Consider the following 18,863-nt stretch of genomic DNA (forward strand, 5'->3'; position numbering starts at 1 on the left):
GTTTTGAATGGGTGTGACATTAGTCATTAGTGTCAAAAAAGGAGTTGCATCTGCAATGAGAAGAAAGCTTTGATGTTTCTTCCCTCTATTATTTCTGAAGCCCTGAAATCCATGAAATGCTTTTTTTCCCCCAGCATTTGCTATCACCTCAGCGAGCACCAGAGAGACTCCTTCAGTTGGCACAAAAAAACCTGGATACCCTCGTGACAGAGATGGACGAGCTACTGACAAGGGTAAGTCTGTAGCATTCTGAGGTAAAGCAAGGGGTTGTTTAAAGGGATGCTTCTAAGTGACAGACAAAATTCTTTTTGAAGATGAATTAAACATGAATGAATGGCTGAATTATAAATCACTTTTCACTCACAAAGTGCCGGTTTCAAATCGTTCCCCACCCCTCCCCAATATCGTCTTTTGGGGGGGCAGTATGTTGAGATGTGTTCTTTTCACATAAACATATAATGTAAGCAGAAGCAGGTACTCAGCAAGAATGAAAGGATTTGAAAAAGATAGTGCTAAACAAAAGAGAGCCATTATTGTTGCAAATATGAACAAGTCTCAAAAGGGGTACTCCTAGGAGTTATTTTACAAAACCAACAGGTTAAATCTCCAGATTATCACAGAGTGACTCCTGTGGCTGGAGCCTGTCTTTGGAAAATAGAGTCCTTCAGCAAGTGAGTTAGTAGATTTCTCTCATTTCCCCCTGCATTGAAGTGTTGCCTCTTGAACAGTCTTTGGATTTTTGCAGAATCATGTAACACATAACACACATAATAAATGGAAGGAAAGGGAGGTTGATGATAATGAATATAAATCAGAAGTTAGGAATTGTAGGAAATTGATAAGGGACGCAAAGGGAATGGATAAAAGGAGAAATCTATGGCCAGCAGAGTTAGGGACAATAAGAAGGAGTTTTTAAAATATATTAGGCACAAAAAGAATCCTGACAACGGAATTTGGTCCATTACTAGATGGAAATGGTAAAATTATCTATCATAATACAGAAATGGTAGAAATGTTCAATAAATATTTCAGTTCTGTATTTGAGGGAAAAGAGATGATATAGTCTTATTGTATGGTGATGATAACATTCTTCCCATTCCACTAGTATCTCTGGAGGATATTAAACAGATTATACTAAAGTTAGATATTTTTAAAGCAGCAGGTCTAAATAACTTGCATCCAAGAGTTTTAAAAGAGCTGGCAGAATTGCTCACTGGACCTTTAATGTTGATTTTCAATAAGTCTTGGAGCACTGGGGAAATTCTGCAAGACTGGAAGAAAGCTAATGTTGTGCCAATTTTTTAAAAGGGTAAATGGGATGACATGGGTAATTATAGGCTCGTCAGCATGATATCAATCCTAGGCAAGATAATGGAGCAGCTCATATGGGATTCAATTAATAAAGAATTAAAGGAGGGTAATGTTATTAATGAAATCAACATGAATTTATGAAAAACAGATACTGTCAAACGAACTCGATATCTTTTTTTGATGAGATCACAAGTTTGGTTGATAAAGGTAATAATGTTGACCTAATATACTTAGACTTCGGTATGGCATTCAATGATATTGCATAACATTTTGATTAAAAAACCAGAATGATATAAAATTAACATGGTACACAGTAAATGGATTCAAAATTCACTGACAAGTGTCCAGGTGTAATTGTAAATGGGGAATCATCATCAAGCTTGCGTGGGGTCCTGCAGGGATCAGTTCTGGGCCTTATGCTATTTAACATTTTTATCAATGGCCTGGAAGAAAACATAAAATCATCACTGATAGCATTTGCAGATGACACAAAAGTTGGAGGATTGTTAAATAATGAAGAGAGTAGCTCACTGATTCAGAGCGATCTGGATCACTTTGTATTAAGTGGAAGCAAAAATACATGTTTTAATATGGCTAAATGTAAATGTATACATCTAGGGATAAAGATTATGTAGGCCATAATTACGTGATGAGGGACTCTATCATGGGAAGCAATGATCTGAGAAAGAAATGGTGGTTGTGGTGGAGCTGAACATGAACTCACAGTGCTTATGTGATCAGGAGATGCATAAAGAGGAGAATTTTGAGTAGCAGTAAAGAAATTATTTTACCTCTGTATTTGGCACTGGGGTGACCGCTGCTGGAAGTGTATAGGTTTGATTACAGTCTATAAGTATCTACATGGAGAACAAATATGTAATATTGGGCTCATTGGTCTAGCAGAGAAAGGCATAACATGATCCAAGGGCTTGGAAGTTGAAGCTAGACAAATTCAGACAGGAAATAAGGTGCACATTTTAAATGGGAGCAATTAACCACTGGAAGAAGTTACCAAGGGTTGTGATGGATTGTCCATCAATGACAATTTTGAAATCAAGATTGGATGTTTTTCTTTAAGATCTGCTCTAGGAATTATTTTGGGGAAGTTCTATGGACTGTTACACAGGAGATCAGACTAGTTGATCACAGTGGTCCCTTCTGGCCTCAGAGTCTATGAATCCCTTTTCAGAGGGGTAGCCATGTTAGTTTTTATCAGCCAAAACAATGAGGAGTCCTGGTGGCACCTTAGAGACTAAAAAATTTATTTGGGCATAAGCTTTTGTGGGCTTATAACCCACTTCATCAGATGCATGGAGTGGAAAATACAGTAGGCAGGTATAAATATACAGCACATGAAAAGATGAGAGTTGCTCAGGGGCGGCTCCAGACCCCAGCATGCCAAGCACGTGCTTGGGGCGGCATGCCGCGGGGGGCGCTCTGCCGGTCGCCAGGAGGGCGGCAGGCGGCTCCTGTGGACCTCCCGCAGGCGTGCAGAGGGTCTGCTGGTCCCGCGTGGCTTCAGTGGAGCCGCGGGACCAGCGGACCCTCCGCAGGCACGCCTGCGGGAGATCCACCAGAGCCACGGGACCGGCAACCGGCAGAGGGCCTCCCGCGGCATGCCGCCCTGCTTGGGGCGGCGAAATGTCTAGAGCCACCCCTGGAGTTGCTTACCGAGTTGGGGAGTCAGTGCTAATGAGGCCAATTCAATTAGGGTGAATGTGGCCTATTCCCAACAGTTGACAAGAAGGGGTGAGTATCAACAGAGGGAAAATTATTTTTTTCTAGTGATCCAGCCACTCCCAGTCTTTATTCAGGCCTAATTTGATGGTGTCAAGACAACGGATCGTGTGATATGGTCTGAATGAAACCTGGAAGCATGTAGGTAAGTATAGCGGTCAGTAGGTTTCCGGTATAGGGTGGTGTAATTCTTTATGAATCCCTTAAGAGCATAATTTTCTCTTTCAAATCCCCTGGGCCTGAATATTTCAGAGAAATAATACACACATTTGTGGGATTGCCTCTCACACACGGGTACCACAGGTTCACTCAGTGTTCACAATGGAGTTTTAAAGTGCCCAGGAGGTCTCAGACATATTTTAGAAAAGGTTTTGCTGTTTATGCATTTTGGTTTGCCTGTTTTAAATAGTCACATGATCTGTTTGTTGTGGTTGTTCATTTCTCATTAAGCTGTACAACAAGTGGTTCTCAATTTACCATTGTGGGCCACATATGCAGCTCTCTGTGTGTCATGTGGGCTGCATCCACACAATATATATATTACCTGTATATGGCCCTGAGGATGTAACATTGGCCGCAGCTGTGTGCTGATTGGGCTGCAAGCGAACCGCAGGTTGAGCTATAGAGCACTATGCTATAAAGCTGCTCTCAGCACTGAGAGTTGTTTCCATTCCCAGTTAAGAAGCAAGACAGAGAAATTTCTGATTTAAAATCAAATCTACTTATCACGAAGAGTCAATTATTGGGTCTATCAAAATGGCAATCGCATTTACAGTGATAAATCAAATAATTTTTAAACCACCTTTATTTTGAGAAGGTGAGGGTCTCTGGATGTCACTTCTATGTGCTAGTTATTCTTTTTATTAGGAAAGCTTTTATTTCAGATTAGAGCTTCAGTGCAGAGATTGGAATATTGTTAGGTCATCAGGGAGAGTCTGAAAGGAAAATAATATAAAGTGTGCCACCTAATGGTCGAGAACTCTGAGAAGGGGAATTGATATCAGCAGTGCTGAAGTTCAAATATTTGATGGAACATTAATATAAAGGACTGGCAGACCTGGAGAGATGATATTCAGCAAAATAGTTGAATTGCTTCTCTGGACATTAATTAACACACACACATGACACTGAGAGTTGTATTACTAACATCAGCTGCTGAGTATGCACCTGAAATTTTAAAAGTTCCATGTAATTTTAAAAAGTGACAAAAGTGACAAAAAAGTGCCACCTTATAGACTAACAGACGTATTGGAGCATAAGCTTTCATGGTTGAATACCCACTTCGTCAGACGCATGGGTATTCAACCCTTTCCATCAGCTCATTCTTTTCTCCCCCCTCTGACTCTCCATTTGACTTTATTCTCCCTCACCCACATTTCCATTCATTCATTTCTTCCAATCCACCCTCACTGAGACTCAGGTGGTGCATTGGAGACTGCACCTGTAAGAGCTGAGCTTTCCAGGGAGAATGTCAGAAAACCTCTTCACCCATACCTTACCCTGCAAATCAGGATGTCCCTGTGTCCATCCATGACAGCCTCCACAACTCAGAAAACCCTGTTACTGGATCTGGAAAAGTAGGCGGCCGTGGCAATGTTGGCTGTAGGTAGCAGGAAGTACTTGAAGAGGGGTCCAAAACCTGCCTCTGTGCAGCCAATCTGAATTAGCTAAATATATGTCTGCATTGCGTGTTCACTCCACCTGAAGCATGTGTTCAGTAGAAGCTCTTGGTGGAGCTATTTCCCTGGTGGCATGCAGCAGGGTGGAAGCAGCACCACAGTAGGAGTCCCTTCAGTCGGAGCAGATGGTATTAGAAGATCCTATCACACAGAGGGAGAAGTAGAGCTGAACACAGATGCTAATATTTGTATGGATTTCAGATTTGGCAGAAAGGGATCCAAATGCAATGGAGAATAAAGATTATATATATGGAAGTGTGCCACCTGTGAACCCTAGCCACACAAGATGCTTGTAGGACCGCAGGAATTAAAAACATTCCCTCTTCCTAAATTTCCATGGGATAGAACCTTGTGTCTAAAATTCTATAACATTTGAACCTCCCAGCCCCTGTTTAAAAACTCATTCATGGATATCACTCTACCACCTTCCTCTAGTTCTTAACTGAATGGCTTTGGTAGTTTCTCAGAAAGGAATTTGAGATTAACTTTCAACATAAGCAGTGTTTTCTTCAGTTGAAGCCTGCCCCTGTAGATATGGGGAATTCTAATGAACTCAATACATGGAAAATAGTTGGCACTTTATTCACAAACAACACCACCTGATTGTCCATGTTATGGTGAGACAGCATCTGAGTGATGCTATCTGTTGTTTAATTTGGTTTGTAGAGTTGAAGTTAGGCCAAAAAAGAGAAAAAATAAAGTGAAAAATTTATTTTCCAGTAGAGCAAATTATGGTTGAGTACAATAAGCATTCATTGGAGCTGAATGGGTTTAAAGAGTTAAAAGAATGGTCACAGAGGGGACATGGAAACTGTTCAAAGACAGATTAATGTGCTCCAAAATGTAATACATGGCATACGGCAATAAATAGTGAAAGTTAAAAAAGGCCAATCTGAATTAATATGAATGTGAAAAAAGTAATCAAGGATAAGAGAGGTATACGCAAGTTATAAAACATCATTTGTAGTGAAGGACTAGAGTATTATAGAACAAAGTGAAACTCATGTAAACCATTCTAGGAAAATCAAAGACAGAGAATAAAAGGATGATTGCTGAAGAAGTGATGATAAATAATAGGACAATTCTCAAATACATGAGGAACAAAATGACATCAGAAATGCCATCCTGTAGTCCATCAAGACTAGGTACATCCACCAATCACCTGTATAATTTGCCCTGTATAATTTACCAAGCCAGTTCTGCCTCTGAGGCATATTTTAAAGGTTTGATCATCCAGTAACATAGGCATAACTCGCATAGAAATGATGAGCCCATGTTCTTTCAATGGTCAGGGTAAGAAGGAAAGACTGGTGCTTCCACTCACCTCAACCATTTTTAATGTAAATTACCCATGTTGTAATGGCAGGTCAGTATATTAGATTGAAATCATCCATGGATTTTATTTCAAGGACAAATTTGGCCATTTATGCTTTAAGTACCATAAATTATTATATTTCTTGCATTTTTAATTCATTTCTGTGCAGTGACAAGTACTGTATTCAGTTTTCCTGAGCAGATTTAGGGATTCCTGAGCGAGATCTAGTGTGATAAGTAAGGATTCACACACAGCCAGCTTGGACAAGACTCAAAGTTTTAAAGTGTCATTAATTTCCCTGGACTAGATTATTGCAGTGCTTGTTCGGATCTGAGAACAGGGTTTGCATAGCTGTAGCCAGATAAAATGTAAGCTTGCTCCAGATCACATAGATCTTTCAACCCTTTCCCAGGAACTGGAGAGAGCATGATGGCCTGTTTCTAGGGATGTTCCTTCTGGGCAATCACATTCCTACACAAACAGCTTATATTCCTCCATGAAATAGTGTTTACACTCAATATATGAACTGTTTGGAAGAAATGGTCAGATATCATATGGTGAATGTAGGTGTATTATAAATAGGGATGTTTTGAATGTGAAAATAAAGAAGAATGTATTTGGATGTTTTTTTCTGACTAGTGCTTTGTCAGACTTGTGTTTGATGTTCATCTCCATCCTGATCTGTTGTGATTCATTAAGACTATAAATCATGTAGGTACTCATAGTCAAAACTGTATTGATCACTTGAAAATGTTATATACAAAAGATTTTAAGCAAAATGAATGAGAGTGATTCTTCTTCCTTTTCTTTCTCTTTTTTTCTTTCTTCCTCCACTTAATTAATGTATTGATTTAAAATTCTACTAACTTATTGAAACAGGACATGTCTTCTTCAAAAACACCTCAGGGGAGGTAACAGGTAGGGAGTGCTGTGTATACTGCACTCTGTCATCAGGAAATCAATCACATAGTGAAACTAGTGGAAGTACGCCCTGAAGTATCCATTAAAAGCTTTTGAACAACATTGCTTTAAACACATTCAAAGAATGTTCTCAACCTGAGTCCCTTTGTGTGCTGTTCCACACAACTAACATTTCCAAGAACCAAAAATAAAGCCCTCCAATTTCCATGTAATGGAAGAGGAAATAAAATGTAATTGTGTACTTGAGCAGTGTGTGTCATTTCCAGTACATCTGATCAATAATTCATTGATTGCCTTTTGCCTGAGGAAAGATTTGCAAGTGGATGCAGCCAGTGGGAATATCTCCTAGTGCAGTCTTGTCATGCCCATTAATTATACTTTTCCTCAATTTGGATCACTAGGCTACCAAGGTGACGGCAGATGGAGAACAAACCGGGCAGGATGCTGAGAGGACTAATGAGAGAGCCACGTCTCTTGGACAGTTCATCAAGGACACACTCCAGGCTGCGGAAGGTATTAGAAAAAGAAAACTATGGCAGTTGCGCCTCATGGAAATTGAAAGGCAGTAGGGAAAGAGACAATGAGAGAGTGAGAGAGCATTAGCTGGTAGACATCCTGTGATTTAAGAGTCAGGTTAAGAAACTCCAGCGAACTATCTGCAGACTTCTGTAATCGACAGGGTGCAGTTCATAACAACAGTTAGTGGATTGGTAATTATGAGCACAGACTAGCAAGAAATTGGATGTGTTCCTTCAGGAATGTTCCAGTTCTTGAGAACAGCTATTATGATTACATAACTAATGGGTGCCTTCTGCTAAGCTGTTGTTTATTTTCAAGGCAGTTAAAAAAAATTCATTTGGGCAGAACAAAAAAGCCTCATATAATTTTATCATTTCACTTGGTGCATTGAGGCTACATCTTAATTTCTCAGAATGACTTCAAAAATACATTACTACTTGCTGCTAATGAACATCTGCTGCTTGGAATTTGCAAGTGAGTCCTAGCCATGAACAATGGCATTGAGCCAGTTCTCCCCCAAGAATTTAATTCTCTGCACCTACAAATGCAGTTGAGAATCACGAGCGGAAAGATAGCAGCCAGCTTCAGGAAGCAGAACCTAAATACTCTACAAAGCTATAAAATAAGAGAAAGGTAGAGACATTTGAAAAACCTGGCTTCTTATAATTAACTGTAGTTTAATTTGAGAAATATCGGGCTGCTTTCTGCTCTCCTATTAGACTCTTACTACCCCTCATTGTTTTCAGTGGGGTTGCATGGGTGTTACTTACAGCAGAATATAGCCTATCTGTTTAAAAAAAGAATTGTCACCAGACTATATTGTAGATTAATTTTATATTGACTTTCATGTAATGCATCCCAATGTGCTCCACCTGGTAGAACTAATCAGTTATTTAAAATATCTTTTGATCTTGCAACCCTGACATAAAACAAGTAAGTGTTAAAAAAACAACATGAAAAGATCTGCAGTTTTCAAAGTGAATTTAAATAGAATTAGGATGAGCTCCTTGCACTCAAGGTGGGTGAGGAAATATCTTTTATTGGCTCAACTTCTGTTGGTCCGATAGATATTTCCTCACCCGCCTTGTGTCCCTAATATCCTGGGACCAACTTGGCTACAAAAGTGCAGACTTCATGCTCTTAGACTAAAGTGAGTTTGAAGGATGACAAGCCAAAGCTGTTACTCCACAAAGTTTGTGTCCAGTGTTTGGAATCACCACAGAAGATGCTTCCAGCAGGTTTCCAGGGACAACTGGTAACACAGAATTAAAAGATTTTGATGGGGTTGAAACAAATACACATAATATCCTAGAAGCAGAGAGAGTGTTTGACCAGTAGCCAAGTCAGCATTTTAAGAACAGATGAAAATGTGCTTCTGGCACCAGTTTTTCATTGTAAACCATCGCTTCTTTACCAGTCAATCGACATCCAGGGTTAACCAACATTGTGAATCAAACTTAAGGGCAAGTTTTGCTCACAAGTACATCTGTGCAAACCTGGCAGATGTTAGGTACTAAGGCCAGGATCCACAGAAGGACTTAGGTTTTACAACACTAAGCTTCACAATGCCTAATTTTATCCACCTAGGAAATTGCAGGAATAGCACTCTGATCCACAAAGCCTGAGTTAGGCACCTAGGCTTCCCATATAATTACTGAGGAGAAATAGGTGCCTTAGAATGTGATCCATAAAAGCAGCATGTTAGGCAGGGAGCTGCCTAAGCTAGTCAATGGGAGATATTGATGAGAGGAGTGTATCTTAAGCCCCACCCCTTTCATAGAGATAGGCACCTAAGTCAAGATTGGCAGGGAGGTCTCTGCTAGTCAGGGCTGTCCCTAGGAGGGTGCAGGGCCCAGGGTGGAAGTGTTGAATCCATCACTTCTGGGACTGACCTGTCTCTTCCAGGACTGACCATGCCAGCCAATTGCACCGGCCTGCGGGGCCCTCCAAAGCGCAGGGTCTGGAAGGGTCACCCCGATTCGCCGTATCCAAGGGCCGCTAGTGATCCACAGCTGGGAACCTCTCTCCAGGAGTCAGGCAGCTTAGCAACCTAAATTGTTTGTTGTGAGAATGATTGATGTGCCTGCCTCACTCCACACAAAACTGCTGTTGGTGAATAAATACTTGAAGAGTCATTGGGCCACAGACAGTGAGAGTGAGTAACTCTTTAGCCTGGCGGTTAGCATATCCATCTGTGAGCCTTTTAAAATCTTTTCTCCCTATCGAGCAGAGGGGGGAATGGAACAAGAGTCTCCCATATCCCTTACTACTGGGCTAAAATTTATAAGATGGGGACCTCCACCGAGAGTTTTGAATGGTACTTGGTCAGACTGGGTCTCACATGCACGTTAGGTGGCTGAACACCTGTCTTCCCCCAGTTTGTGGCTCTCTCTGGGGCTTAGGTGAGAGATAAGTGCCAGGACACCTACAGGGAGGCAGCAGTGCACATGTCCAGAGGCAGAAACTGAGGCTCCAAGGGAAGTTTTACTGCAAAAAAGTAGGCACCACGTGAGTTCGGGCACCTAGAGGGGTAGGCAGCAGCTGAGCGGGAGTTTTGCGGATCTCAGTGGAGCCTAAGTCTGACAGTTAGGGGTTAAGTACCTCCATGGACCTGAGCTTAAATATCTGATCTCATGAAGTTCTCGCAACCTTGAAGATTCCTGATTGACTATTGAGGAGTGAACAGTAACTTTCCTGTAAGTGGAACATTCCATTCTACCAGGGTGCTATCATAACAAAAGCATTCATATAAACAAAACAGGCAGAGGATAATAACTAGGAATAAAATGCCGCAATGATTCTATTAAGTAAATATGTACTTTTGCATACTGTGGCAAATTGCCAGCACTATTATGATGGGTCTCGCACTTTCTCTTCTTTGGGGTGGGGTTCAGGCCGCCATTTCTTGCCCCTAAATTGGAATATTAATTGCCCCACTAGTGTCCTAGAGGAGGGGAGTGGAGAGGGAGGGACCTGGGCCCACCCTCTACTCCAGGTCCCAGCCCAGGGGCCCTGAGGATAGTGGTGAACCACTTGAACTGACGGTTCCTTCCCCTGGGCTACTTCCCTCTCCTGCCCTTCAGCTTGTGGGGGGCTTCCTGCCCTCCCTCTGCACAAGCCAGGTGCCCCTTACCTAGGATCTAGGACTTCTTAGCCCACCGCAGCACTTCTCCAAACTTTCCTCTGCTTCCCTTCAAACTGTTCTCTGCTCCAACACCAATCCTTTCTGCTCCAACTCCTCCAAACTGTTCTCTGCTCCAGCACCAATCCTTTCTGCTCCAACTCCTACAAACTGTTCTCTGCTCCAATACCAATCCTTTCTGCTCCAACTCCTCCCCTGTCTGATTGAAGCAGGGGGGTTTTATCAGGTGACTGGCTTCAGGTGCTCTAATTAATCTATAGCAAACTTTCTTCCCTCTACAGAGAATAAGGCTTCTAACCCTCTCCTGCTGCCCTCTGGCCATGCTGTATCACAATACTTATGGCAGGATAGTTCAAGAAGTGCTTTGTTTTCTTTCATAGTTTTTACCCATTCTACTGACAAGATGCCACCTTTATGGCTCAAGTGATATTCCCATTTCTATGTATTGATTTATATAAAGAGAGTGCATGAACTGGCATTTATACAAAGCCTTACTACCATGTGCACCAGTAGACACTCACCTTGTCTGGCATGAGAACAGAACATTTGTCAGATAACCCAAAATATTTAATATATAAAAGATGTGCTTAAGTAGGAAAAATACATATTCTGTCTAATGTAATATTTTCTGTGGTGGTGGTGGTGATAAATATAGAATATATGGTTTTTGCTGTTTATCTTTGCTTCATCTGCACTATGTTCACTAACCCATTTCTATAGGACTACTTCTCACTTTCCAAGCCAGTGAGTAGTTGTACACAACCATCTTTAAAAACCACAACAAAATGTGCCAGTAAAATGTTTCCTTTTTTCTCCTCAAATTTTGAATTTCCCCCAAATAGACTTATGGCCGTTCATAGACAGGGACTATCCATCCCCGGAGCAGTAGCATCATTGTAGTCTGATAACTTGCAACTCAGCAAGATTACGACATGCAGGTTGTCTTCTTTACAGTTGGACGAACAACATTTGCTTCTAACCTTTATAGGTGTGAAATATAACTTATGTCCAGTAATTTCTATTTTAGGTAAATCTTAGTGAATTCCTACATTATCTATTTCTTTCCTTTTAAAAAAATTTAAAATTGGGTGCCTATCCACATCCTTGGATGCCCCGACCATATTTTTAAAATAACAGTCCTTACAAGGAATAAGCACTCAGTAGCATAGCAAAGCCCATGCCCCCTTCCCCATGCCCAACTTTAAATTAACCAGCCAGAAATTTAAAACAACAAAATATATACCATGTCACCCCAAAATCCCATCCCTTACCCAAACCTCAATCCTTCCCTACAGACCTAGCAAATAAAGAGTCCTTGTAGTGTGCCCTAAAGTTCATATAATTGGTTATATGCTCAGACCTGTAAGGTTAGACTAATAGTAAGGGGGACTAATCCTGCAGTGAGCTCTGTGTGGGTATTCCCCTGTGCCTGCATGGAGTATAACAGTCAAGTCAATGAGGCTCCACACAGCTGGAAGGATCTGCCCATGTAGCAAGGTTCTTTGCAGGATTAGGGCTTAAGGAATACAAAAAACAATGACACATCTATAACAATTCTCTGATGAATTGTAAAATAGCTTTTGTTGTTGCTTTTTTGTTAAAGCTGTAGGATAAAAATTTCAAAAGTGACTATGTCCCAGTTTGAACAGAGACTGAGGGTATGTCTGCACTGCAATCCCAGCTGTGACTGCAGCACATGTAGACATACCCGAGCTAGCTTTGAACGAGCTAGCTCAGACAATAGCAGTGAAGCTGCAGCAGCATGGGCTGGCCACTAGAGTACATACCTGAGGTCCTAGGTAGGCTTGTACAGCCTGTGCTACTGCAGCTTCACTGCTATTGTTGTTTTTAGATGAGAGCTAGCTAGGGTATGTCTGTCCATGTTGCAGTCACACCTCTGACTGCAGTGTAGACATCTTCTAAGGCACTTTGCATCCTAATCTTATTGAAAGTCAGTGGAACTTTTACTCCTAAATGCCTAAATCATTTTTTAAAATGGGGCTTAGGCAGGGCCACCGAGAGCGGGTTCGGGCCCTGGTGAAAAAAGGCGTACCGGCTAAACAGGGCCGATGAAGCCGGGCCCCCTTCTGGATTGCCGGGCCCCGGTAATTTGTACCAGCTTCTCCCCCATCTCATCAGCCCTGGTTTAGGCATATAGGTGCTTTAGAAAATTTTACTCACAGTATATTCTGAATATACATGGGCTGTTATGGCATAAATATTCTATCAGTACTAGAATGAGATGCCCTGCCGAGTGGCTTTGGCATTTATGAGTAATTCAACCATCTTGAGCACATGCCCATAAACTTTTTATACACACCACTGTGCAGTCTATCCCTTTTTGCCCCCTTCTCCTCTTCTGCGTGTCTGTGTATAAACACATAAGCTTGCACTCTCTCACCAGTGCTCGCTCACTCTCCATTTGCAGAGGGGGATCGTCATTTATTCTTCTTATCATTAGTAAACTTGAATTTTAAAAACAGTAAACCGTCCTCTAAAACTCATTTACATTTCACTTTTTCATTCAATTTCTTGCCCCACCCCCTCACTCCCTGCTCAGTGTCCCAAATTATCATCTGACATTTCAAGGGTTTGGGACCTATTTTCTATATGTATTTCTTACTTTAGATATAAAAACCTTCTCACTTTAATTATTGTGCCTGAAAGTGAAATACAATAAAGGATTTGATGGAACATATAACATTTTCTCATTTGTTACTGATCGTTGGATTAACTGCCCTTTATATTTCACAGCGGGAATACCCATTGCAAATTGCATTTCCCTTGGTGATGGTGATGACGTGCGGATGCTGAAAGTCTCTGTGTCACTTTTATTTACTTATTCCCTATATGTGTTTTTTGCCCCCCTCTGCAGCTGTAAATGAAAACGCTGTAAAACTGAATGAGACACTCCGAATCCAAGATAAGACCCTGGAGAAAAGTCTTCAGGCTCTGCAGAGTGATATTGATAGAATGATGAGAGAACTGAGGAGAAGAAAGTTGAATGTGCAAGAAAGGGCAGCCCAAGATGAGTTAGAGTAAGTAGAAGAGCCACAAGCTTCTACCTCCTGAGCCCAATAAGAGAAATCTGATTAATGTAATTGTAATCCATTCCGATGGGATTTCAAAACTGGAGGCCACCGAAACATAAGAGGAAAGGATTCTGATATTTCAGGTCTATTTTGTAGCCCTTGGATTCCTGAAAGTGCTAACATTTGTGCAAAATTATCCACCAGCAGAGGCATTCAGAAGGATACGTTTTTCCATATTTGAATTATTATAGGCCAAAAGGACTTTTGCCATTGACTTCAACAAAAGAGTTGGGTAAAAATTAGCGTTACCATAAAAAAAATGGTCTGGAAATTCTCTGATCAGACTCTTTCTGGAGTTATTCAATCATTCTATAAGGAAAAGAGATACAAATGCTATCCTTAAAATTATGTATTTATACTTTTTAAAATTCATAGTTTTCAGGGGAAAAAAAGCCTTTTTGAAACATTTCCATTATGAAGGGGACTGCAACCCTTGTGAGTACTTTGAAGTAATTAATCATGTTTACTCTTTTATCAAATGATTTTGGACAGTCGCTTGTTCTGGCTGGCTAGTTTTCAGGATTCTGGCCAAGGAAACAAGTGACTAGGATCTCCCCCTTCCCTGTGTTTGCCCTGAAGTTCTACGTGCTAAGTGAGGAAGAAGGCTGTTTTAATTGTTCCCTTATAGTTGTCTTCTTGCTCCTATAGTCAACAGAACTTTACTTGCAGTTGTTGCTTTCCCCACCCCCACCCCTTCTTATTTCAGTGTTTAATTGAATTCAGGTCTGTAATCCTATTCCTCCCAGTCCACGTGAAGGACACATTACTGAACATAATTAACAAAAAATCCACCACTTTCTCATCAAAAACCCCAAACCTAATAACTACACATGAAGTTTGCCCACTCTCATTGATTTTATGAAGACTCTTATGATAGTTGATATTTTTCTTAAAGCTCCAGCTCCTGGAATCATGAGACTATGTGATATTCTCAATTTTAATTTAAAAAAGTGTCTAACCCTCTAGAGGTTGGTTGTAGCAAAGAAAAAGGGAACAGACTTAATTATTTCAAACTGACTCTCACAGCTTGTCTGAAGCTTTGCTTTGAGACTGCTTCAGATCAGGCATGTCCCCTCCATTCAAGGTAATGGACCACTTTGTGACAAGTGTCACATTAATGTGAATGAACGGATGCTTTTTGACAAGGGTAGTGATTCTCAAAAACTCACTTTATCAGTCAGATTTCAAAAATGACAATATAAAAAAAGACTTCCCTGAAGACCATTTCCTAAATAAGGACTCAGGGCAAATTTAAAATTCCATAGGAAAACCTAATATGAACTTGTCCTTTTGTTTTACTAACTGTGTACTCTCTTCAAAGTTGTTTTCCACTTCTATTGAAAATGAATGTTTCAGCTGTATGGAATTAAAAATGATGCGATTACTAGGTGTGGTGAAGATGGATTCAATGCCTGTTTTTTGTTTGTGTTGGTGGGAATTGCAGAAATGCAGAAGCCCTTTTGAACAAAGTGAAGAAATTATTTGGAGAGCCCAGAGAGAAAAATGAGGAGCTCAAGAATGAGGTCAGGGACAAGATGGCAGATTACAAAAACAAGGTTGACGATGCTCGAGACCTGCTGAGAGAAGCCAGTAGTAAAATTAGGGAAGCCAATCGCTTATCTGCAATCAACCAAAGAAACATGACAGTGATAGAGGTTAGTGCTGATGATCAGATTCCCTTGACTTACCACCATCTTGAGGGTTAGACCAGAATCTGGAGCTCTGACCCCTTTGGGTCACATGAACCTTGTTACAACCAGCAGAATGTATATATGCTGTGAAGAGTCCCTTCAACTATCGGTTTTTGCTCTCTTCATCATTCTGATATATATATAAACCTATTAAGGTTTTCTTATTATTTCTTCTAAAAGCAAGTAGGACCCTAAGAAATTTTAGGTGGAGGATGCCCTGGATCCCTATAGTGCATGTGGAGTGAAATTCATCCCAGTGCAAAGACCCACAAAAGTCCCTATGCAAAATTTAAACCCTGGTTTAAGGGTTTTAGCAAGAGACCAATTACAGTTTTCACCATCGTCTATTTGCATCTTGTAGCCTTGCACTTTCACCTCCATATCCCACCTCTATAAAGAAATGAACTAGGTGTGTAGCTGTTAAAGAGTAATAAATCAAAGTATATCTTGGGTAGTTAGTAGCTGTTATAAATGATCTCCCTGGTAGCAGGGGAGTCTGCTTCTGATTTAATTTTAATTGCAAAGACTTGAAAAGCACATTATACTTTTCATTAACAAGCATTTATCCAAGACAGAAAGAGCAGAGTCAAATGTAAATGAAGATAAATGTTTCAAACTCTTGTTGCTCTCGATGTGCTTTTGTCTAATATACAGTGATGAGGTTAGAGTTCCAGGACCTGAGTTTTCATCAGAGGTTTGTGCGCTTGACTGATTTACAGAGAGATGCTATATTGTAAAGAAGTTAGAAAATATCAGATTCTCTACATTTCTTTTCCAGTGGGGTTAGAGCAGGAAAGATGGGGCGATTGTCTTTTATCTAGGTTCTTATGCATTCCCTAGCACCATAGATGATACAAATAAATAATAAATAATAATAATAAATAATAATAACAACAATTATCTGAATGCTGTGAAGAGTCCCTTCAGCCAATGGTTTTGCTCTCTTCATCATTCTGAGATTTCCATCTTTTTTGCCTTTCTCTTAATATGTGGTCATTATAGCACTTTCCTGTTTACCCGAATGGTGCAATTTCATGGCCTGCTGTCAATCTACTCTGTGATGCTTAATGGCTCTGTACACGATGTAGCTAGTACTTTGAACTAGAGACAAAGGAGGTGCCATCCCTCTTGTGCATGTATGCAGTATCCACAGGGCCGGCTCTATGGTTTTCGCCACCCCAAGCAGCGCACCGAATTGCCACCACGGGCGGCGGGGACAGTCCGGGTGCCCTCAGGGCGGCAGGCGTGTTTCCGCGGCCAGGGACGGCTCTAGACATTTCGCTGCCCCAAGCACGGTGGCATGCCGTGGGGGGCGCTCTTCCGGTCGCCGGTCCCGCGACTCCAGTGGACCTCCCGCAGGCGTGTTTGCAGAGGGTCCGCTGGTCCCGCAGCTCCACCGAAGGCGGGACTAGCGGACCCTCCGCAGGCATGCCGCCAAAGGCTGTCTGCTTGCCACCCTCCCGGCACTGGCAGAGCACCCCCCCATGGCATGCCGCTCCAAGCACGCGCTTGGCGTGCTGGGGCCTGGAGCCGCCCCTGTCCGCGGCGGCGGCAATTCGGCGGCAGCTTCTGTGTTTAGCTGAAGCCGCCGCAGACAGATAAACATAGAAACTGCTGCTGAATTGCCTCCGCCTCGGAAACGCGCCTGCCGCCCTAAGGGCACACGGACTGACCCCGCTGTCCGCGGCGGCAATTCGGCGCTGCTTGGGGGCAAAAAACACAGGGACTGCCGCCCCTTGCAGATTGCCGCCCCAAGCACCAGCTTGGAATGCTGGTGCCTGGAGCCGGCCCTGAGTATCCACTAGTTGGAAACATGAAAGTCCCAAGGTTGCATCGCAAACTAATAAAGCAATTATGTCAAAAAAACCAAACCCTCCAAACTTTTATTAAATGTGGGATCAACAATTAAAATCAAGAATGGAAATTAATATGGATACTTCAGGAATCTTCACAAACATTTTGGTTTGGGCTAATTCACTTGCCATGCTTGGAGAAAATAACACTATCAAAAGAAGAGGAAGGGTTGGGATTTCTGACTTTCTGAACTCATTCTACTCTAACGCTGCAGTCAGGCAGTTTTGTGCTGGGGCAATATAAAACTCAGATATTGGTTATCTTTGCCATTGAGACATGCTGTATTTTTATTTTTTGCTCTAATATTTCTGAAGGTTTCAGAAATTTCATGTGGGGGGCCCCAGAAAAAAATGCAGAGGTATTGGAATGCCCGGCCACTCCTGCTTTACCTTTGCTTAATTAATTTATTTCATTGTGTGGATTATTCAACCTATAGAAAAGGAAGCAAGCTGTAGAAAGTAGCAGACAAGAGGCCGAGAAAACACTAAAAGAGGGGAATGACATCTTGGATGAAGCCAGCCGTCTTGCAGATGAAATCAATTTAGCTGTGGAGGTGAGTGTTTTTGTTTTTGTTTTGTTTTTGAGGGTAGGCACATTGAGGCAGCTAAGTGGATAATTAAAGGAACACCTAATTAATCCAACCTTTATCAGTGCTAGAATATTTGAATTGGAAGCACTTGGCTTTCCACTGTTGTGTGTACTGCCTGGTTGTAAAGGATAAATGGGTATATAAACTGATCCAGGTTGACCCAATCTGATTGTATTACACACAAATGCACATATACACATCCCTCACTTTTTACAGACTATGGGCTTGGCTACACTTGAAAGTTGCAGCGCTGGGAGTTACAGCGCTGGTCGTGCAGCTGTGCAGGGCCAGCGCTGGTGTGTGGCCACACTCACAGCTACCAGCGCTGGTGTGTGGCCACATTTGCAGCATTTACAGCGCTGTTGGGAGTGCTGCATTATGGGCAGCTATCCCAGCATTCAAGTGGCAACAACATGCTTTTCAAAAGAGTGGGGTGGAGGGTGGTGTACTGTGACATGGAGCGGGGAAGATAGAGAGAGTGGATTTTTGGAGCCAACACTATGTGTTAGCTTCCCTGGATTGAAAAATCACAAAATGTTTGCGAACCCTTAGTCTTAATTGCAAACAGCCTGCATCCAACGCTGTTTCTCTGTCAAGCAAACTGCTTGCCTCTCATTTGATCGTTCACAGCCAGGTACAGATAGCTCCTGTTTGCTGTGATCAGTGTTTGTTTTTTAGATAAGCAGTTCAACGGAGCTCCGATTGGAGTTCACAACAAAACAAAGAGAGGCTGCATAACAAAACAAAGAGAGTAATTTAGTTAAAAGCATTCTGGGATATCTCCTTATTCCCTGGAGGCCAATAAAAGCGCTGGTGTGTGTCCACACTTGATGAGCAGCGCTGGATCACCAGCGCTGCAATCGCTACACCCCAACCTGGCCAGGTGTACAGCCAGCGCTGCAGCCAGGGAGTTGCAGCGCTGGATGTGCCTTGCAGGTGTGGACGGTTACTAATTGCAGTGCTGGAAAGCCTCTACTAGCGCTGCAACTTGCAAGTGTAGCCAAGCCCTCTGT

The 18,863-nt window shown here is 41.8% G+C and overlaps 1 protein-coding gene across 1 annotated transcript in view; it reads left to right on the forward strand.

The window, feature by feature from the left end:
• The window catches only part of LAMA2 (laminin subunit alpha 2), a 407,250-nt gene that overhangs the window by 298,001 nt on the left and 90,386 nt on the right, over nt 1-18,863 (forward strand). Inside the window, exons 35-39 of the mRNA XM_045010304.1 lie at nt 135-233; nt 7,365-7,476; nt 13,500-13,662; nt 15,161-15,371; nt 17,698-17,814. Coding sequence (XP_044866239.1) covers nt 135-233; nt 7,365-7,476; nt 13,500-13,662; nt 15,161-15,371; nt 17,698-17,814 — 702 coding nt within the window. The remainder of the gene's footprint in view (nt 1-134; nt 234-7,364; nt 7,477-13,499; nt 13,663-15,160; nt 15,372-17,697; nt 17,815-18,863) is intronic.

Source organism: Mauremys mutica, chromosome 3, assembly GCF_020497125.1.
Source record: "Mauremys mutica isolate MM-2020 ecotype Southern chromosome 3, ASM2049712v1, whole genome shotgun sequence".
Lineage (NCBI taxonomy): Eukaryota > Metazoa > Chordata > Testudines > Geoemydidae > Mauremys > Mauremys mutica.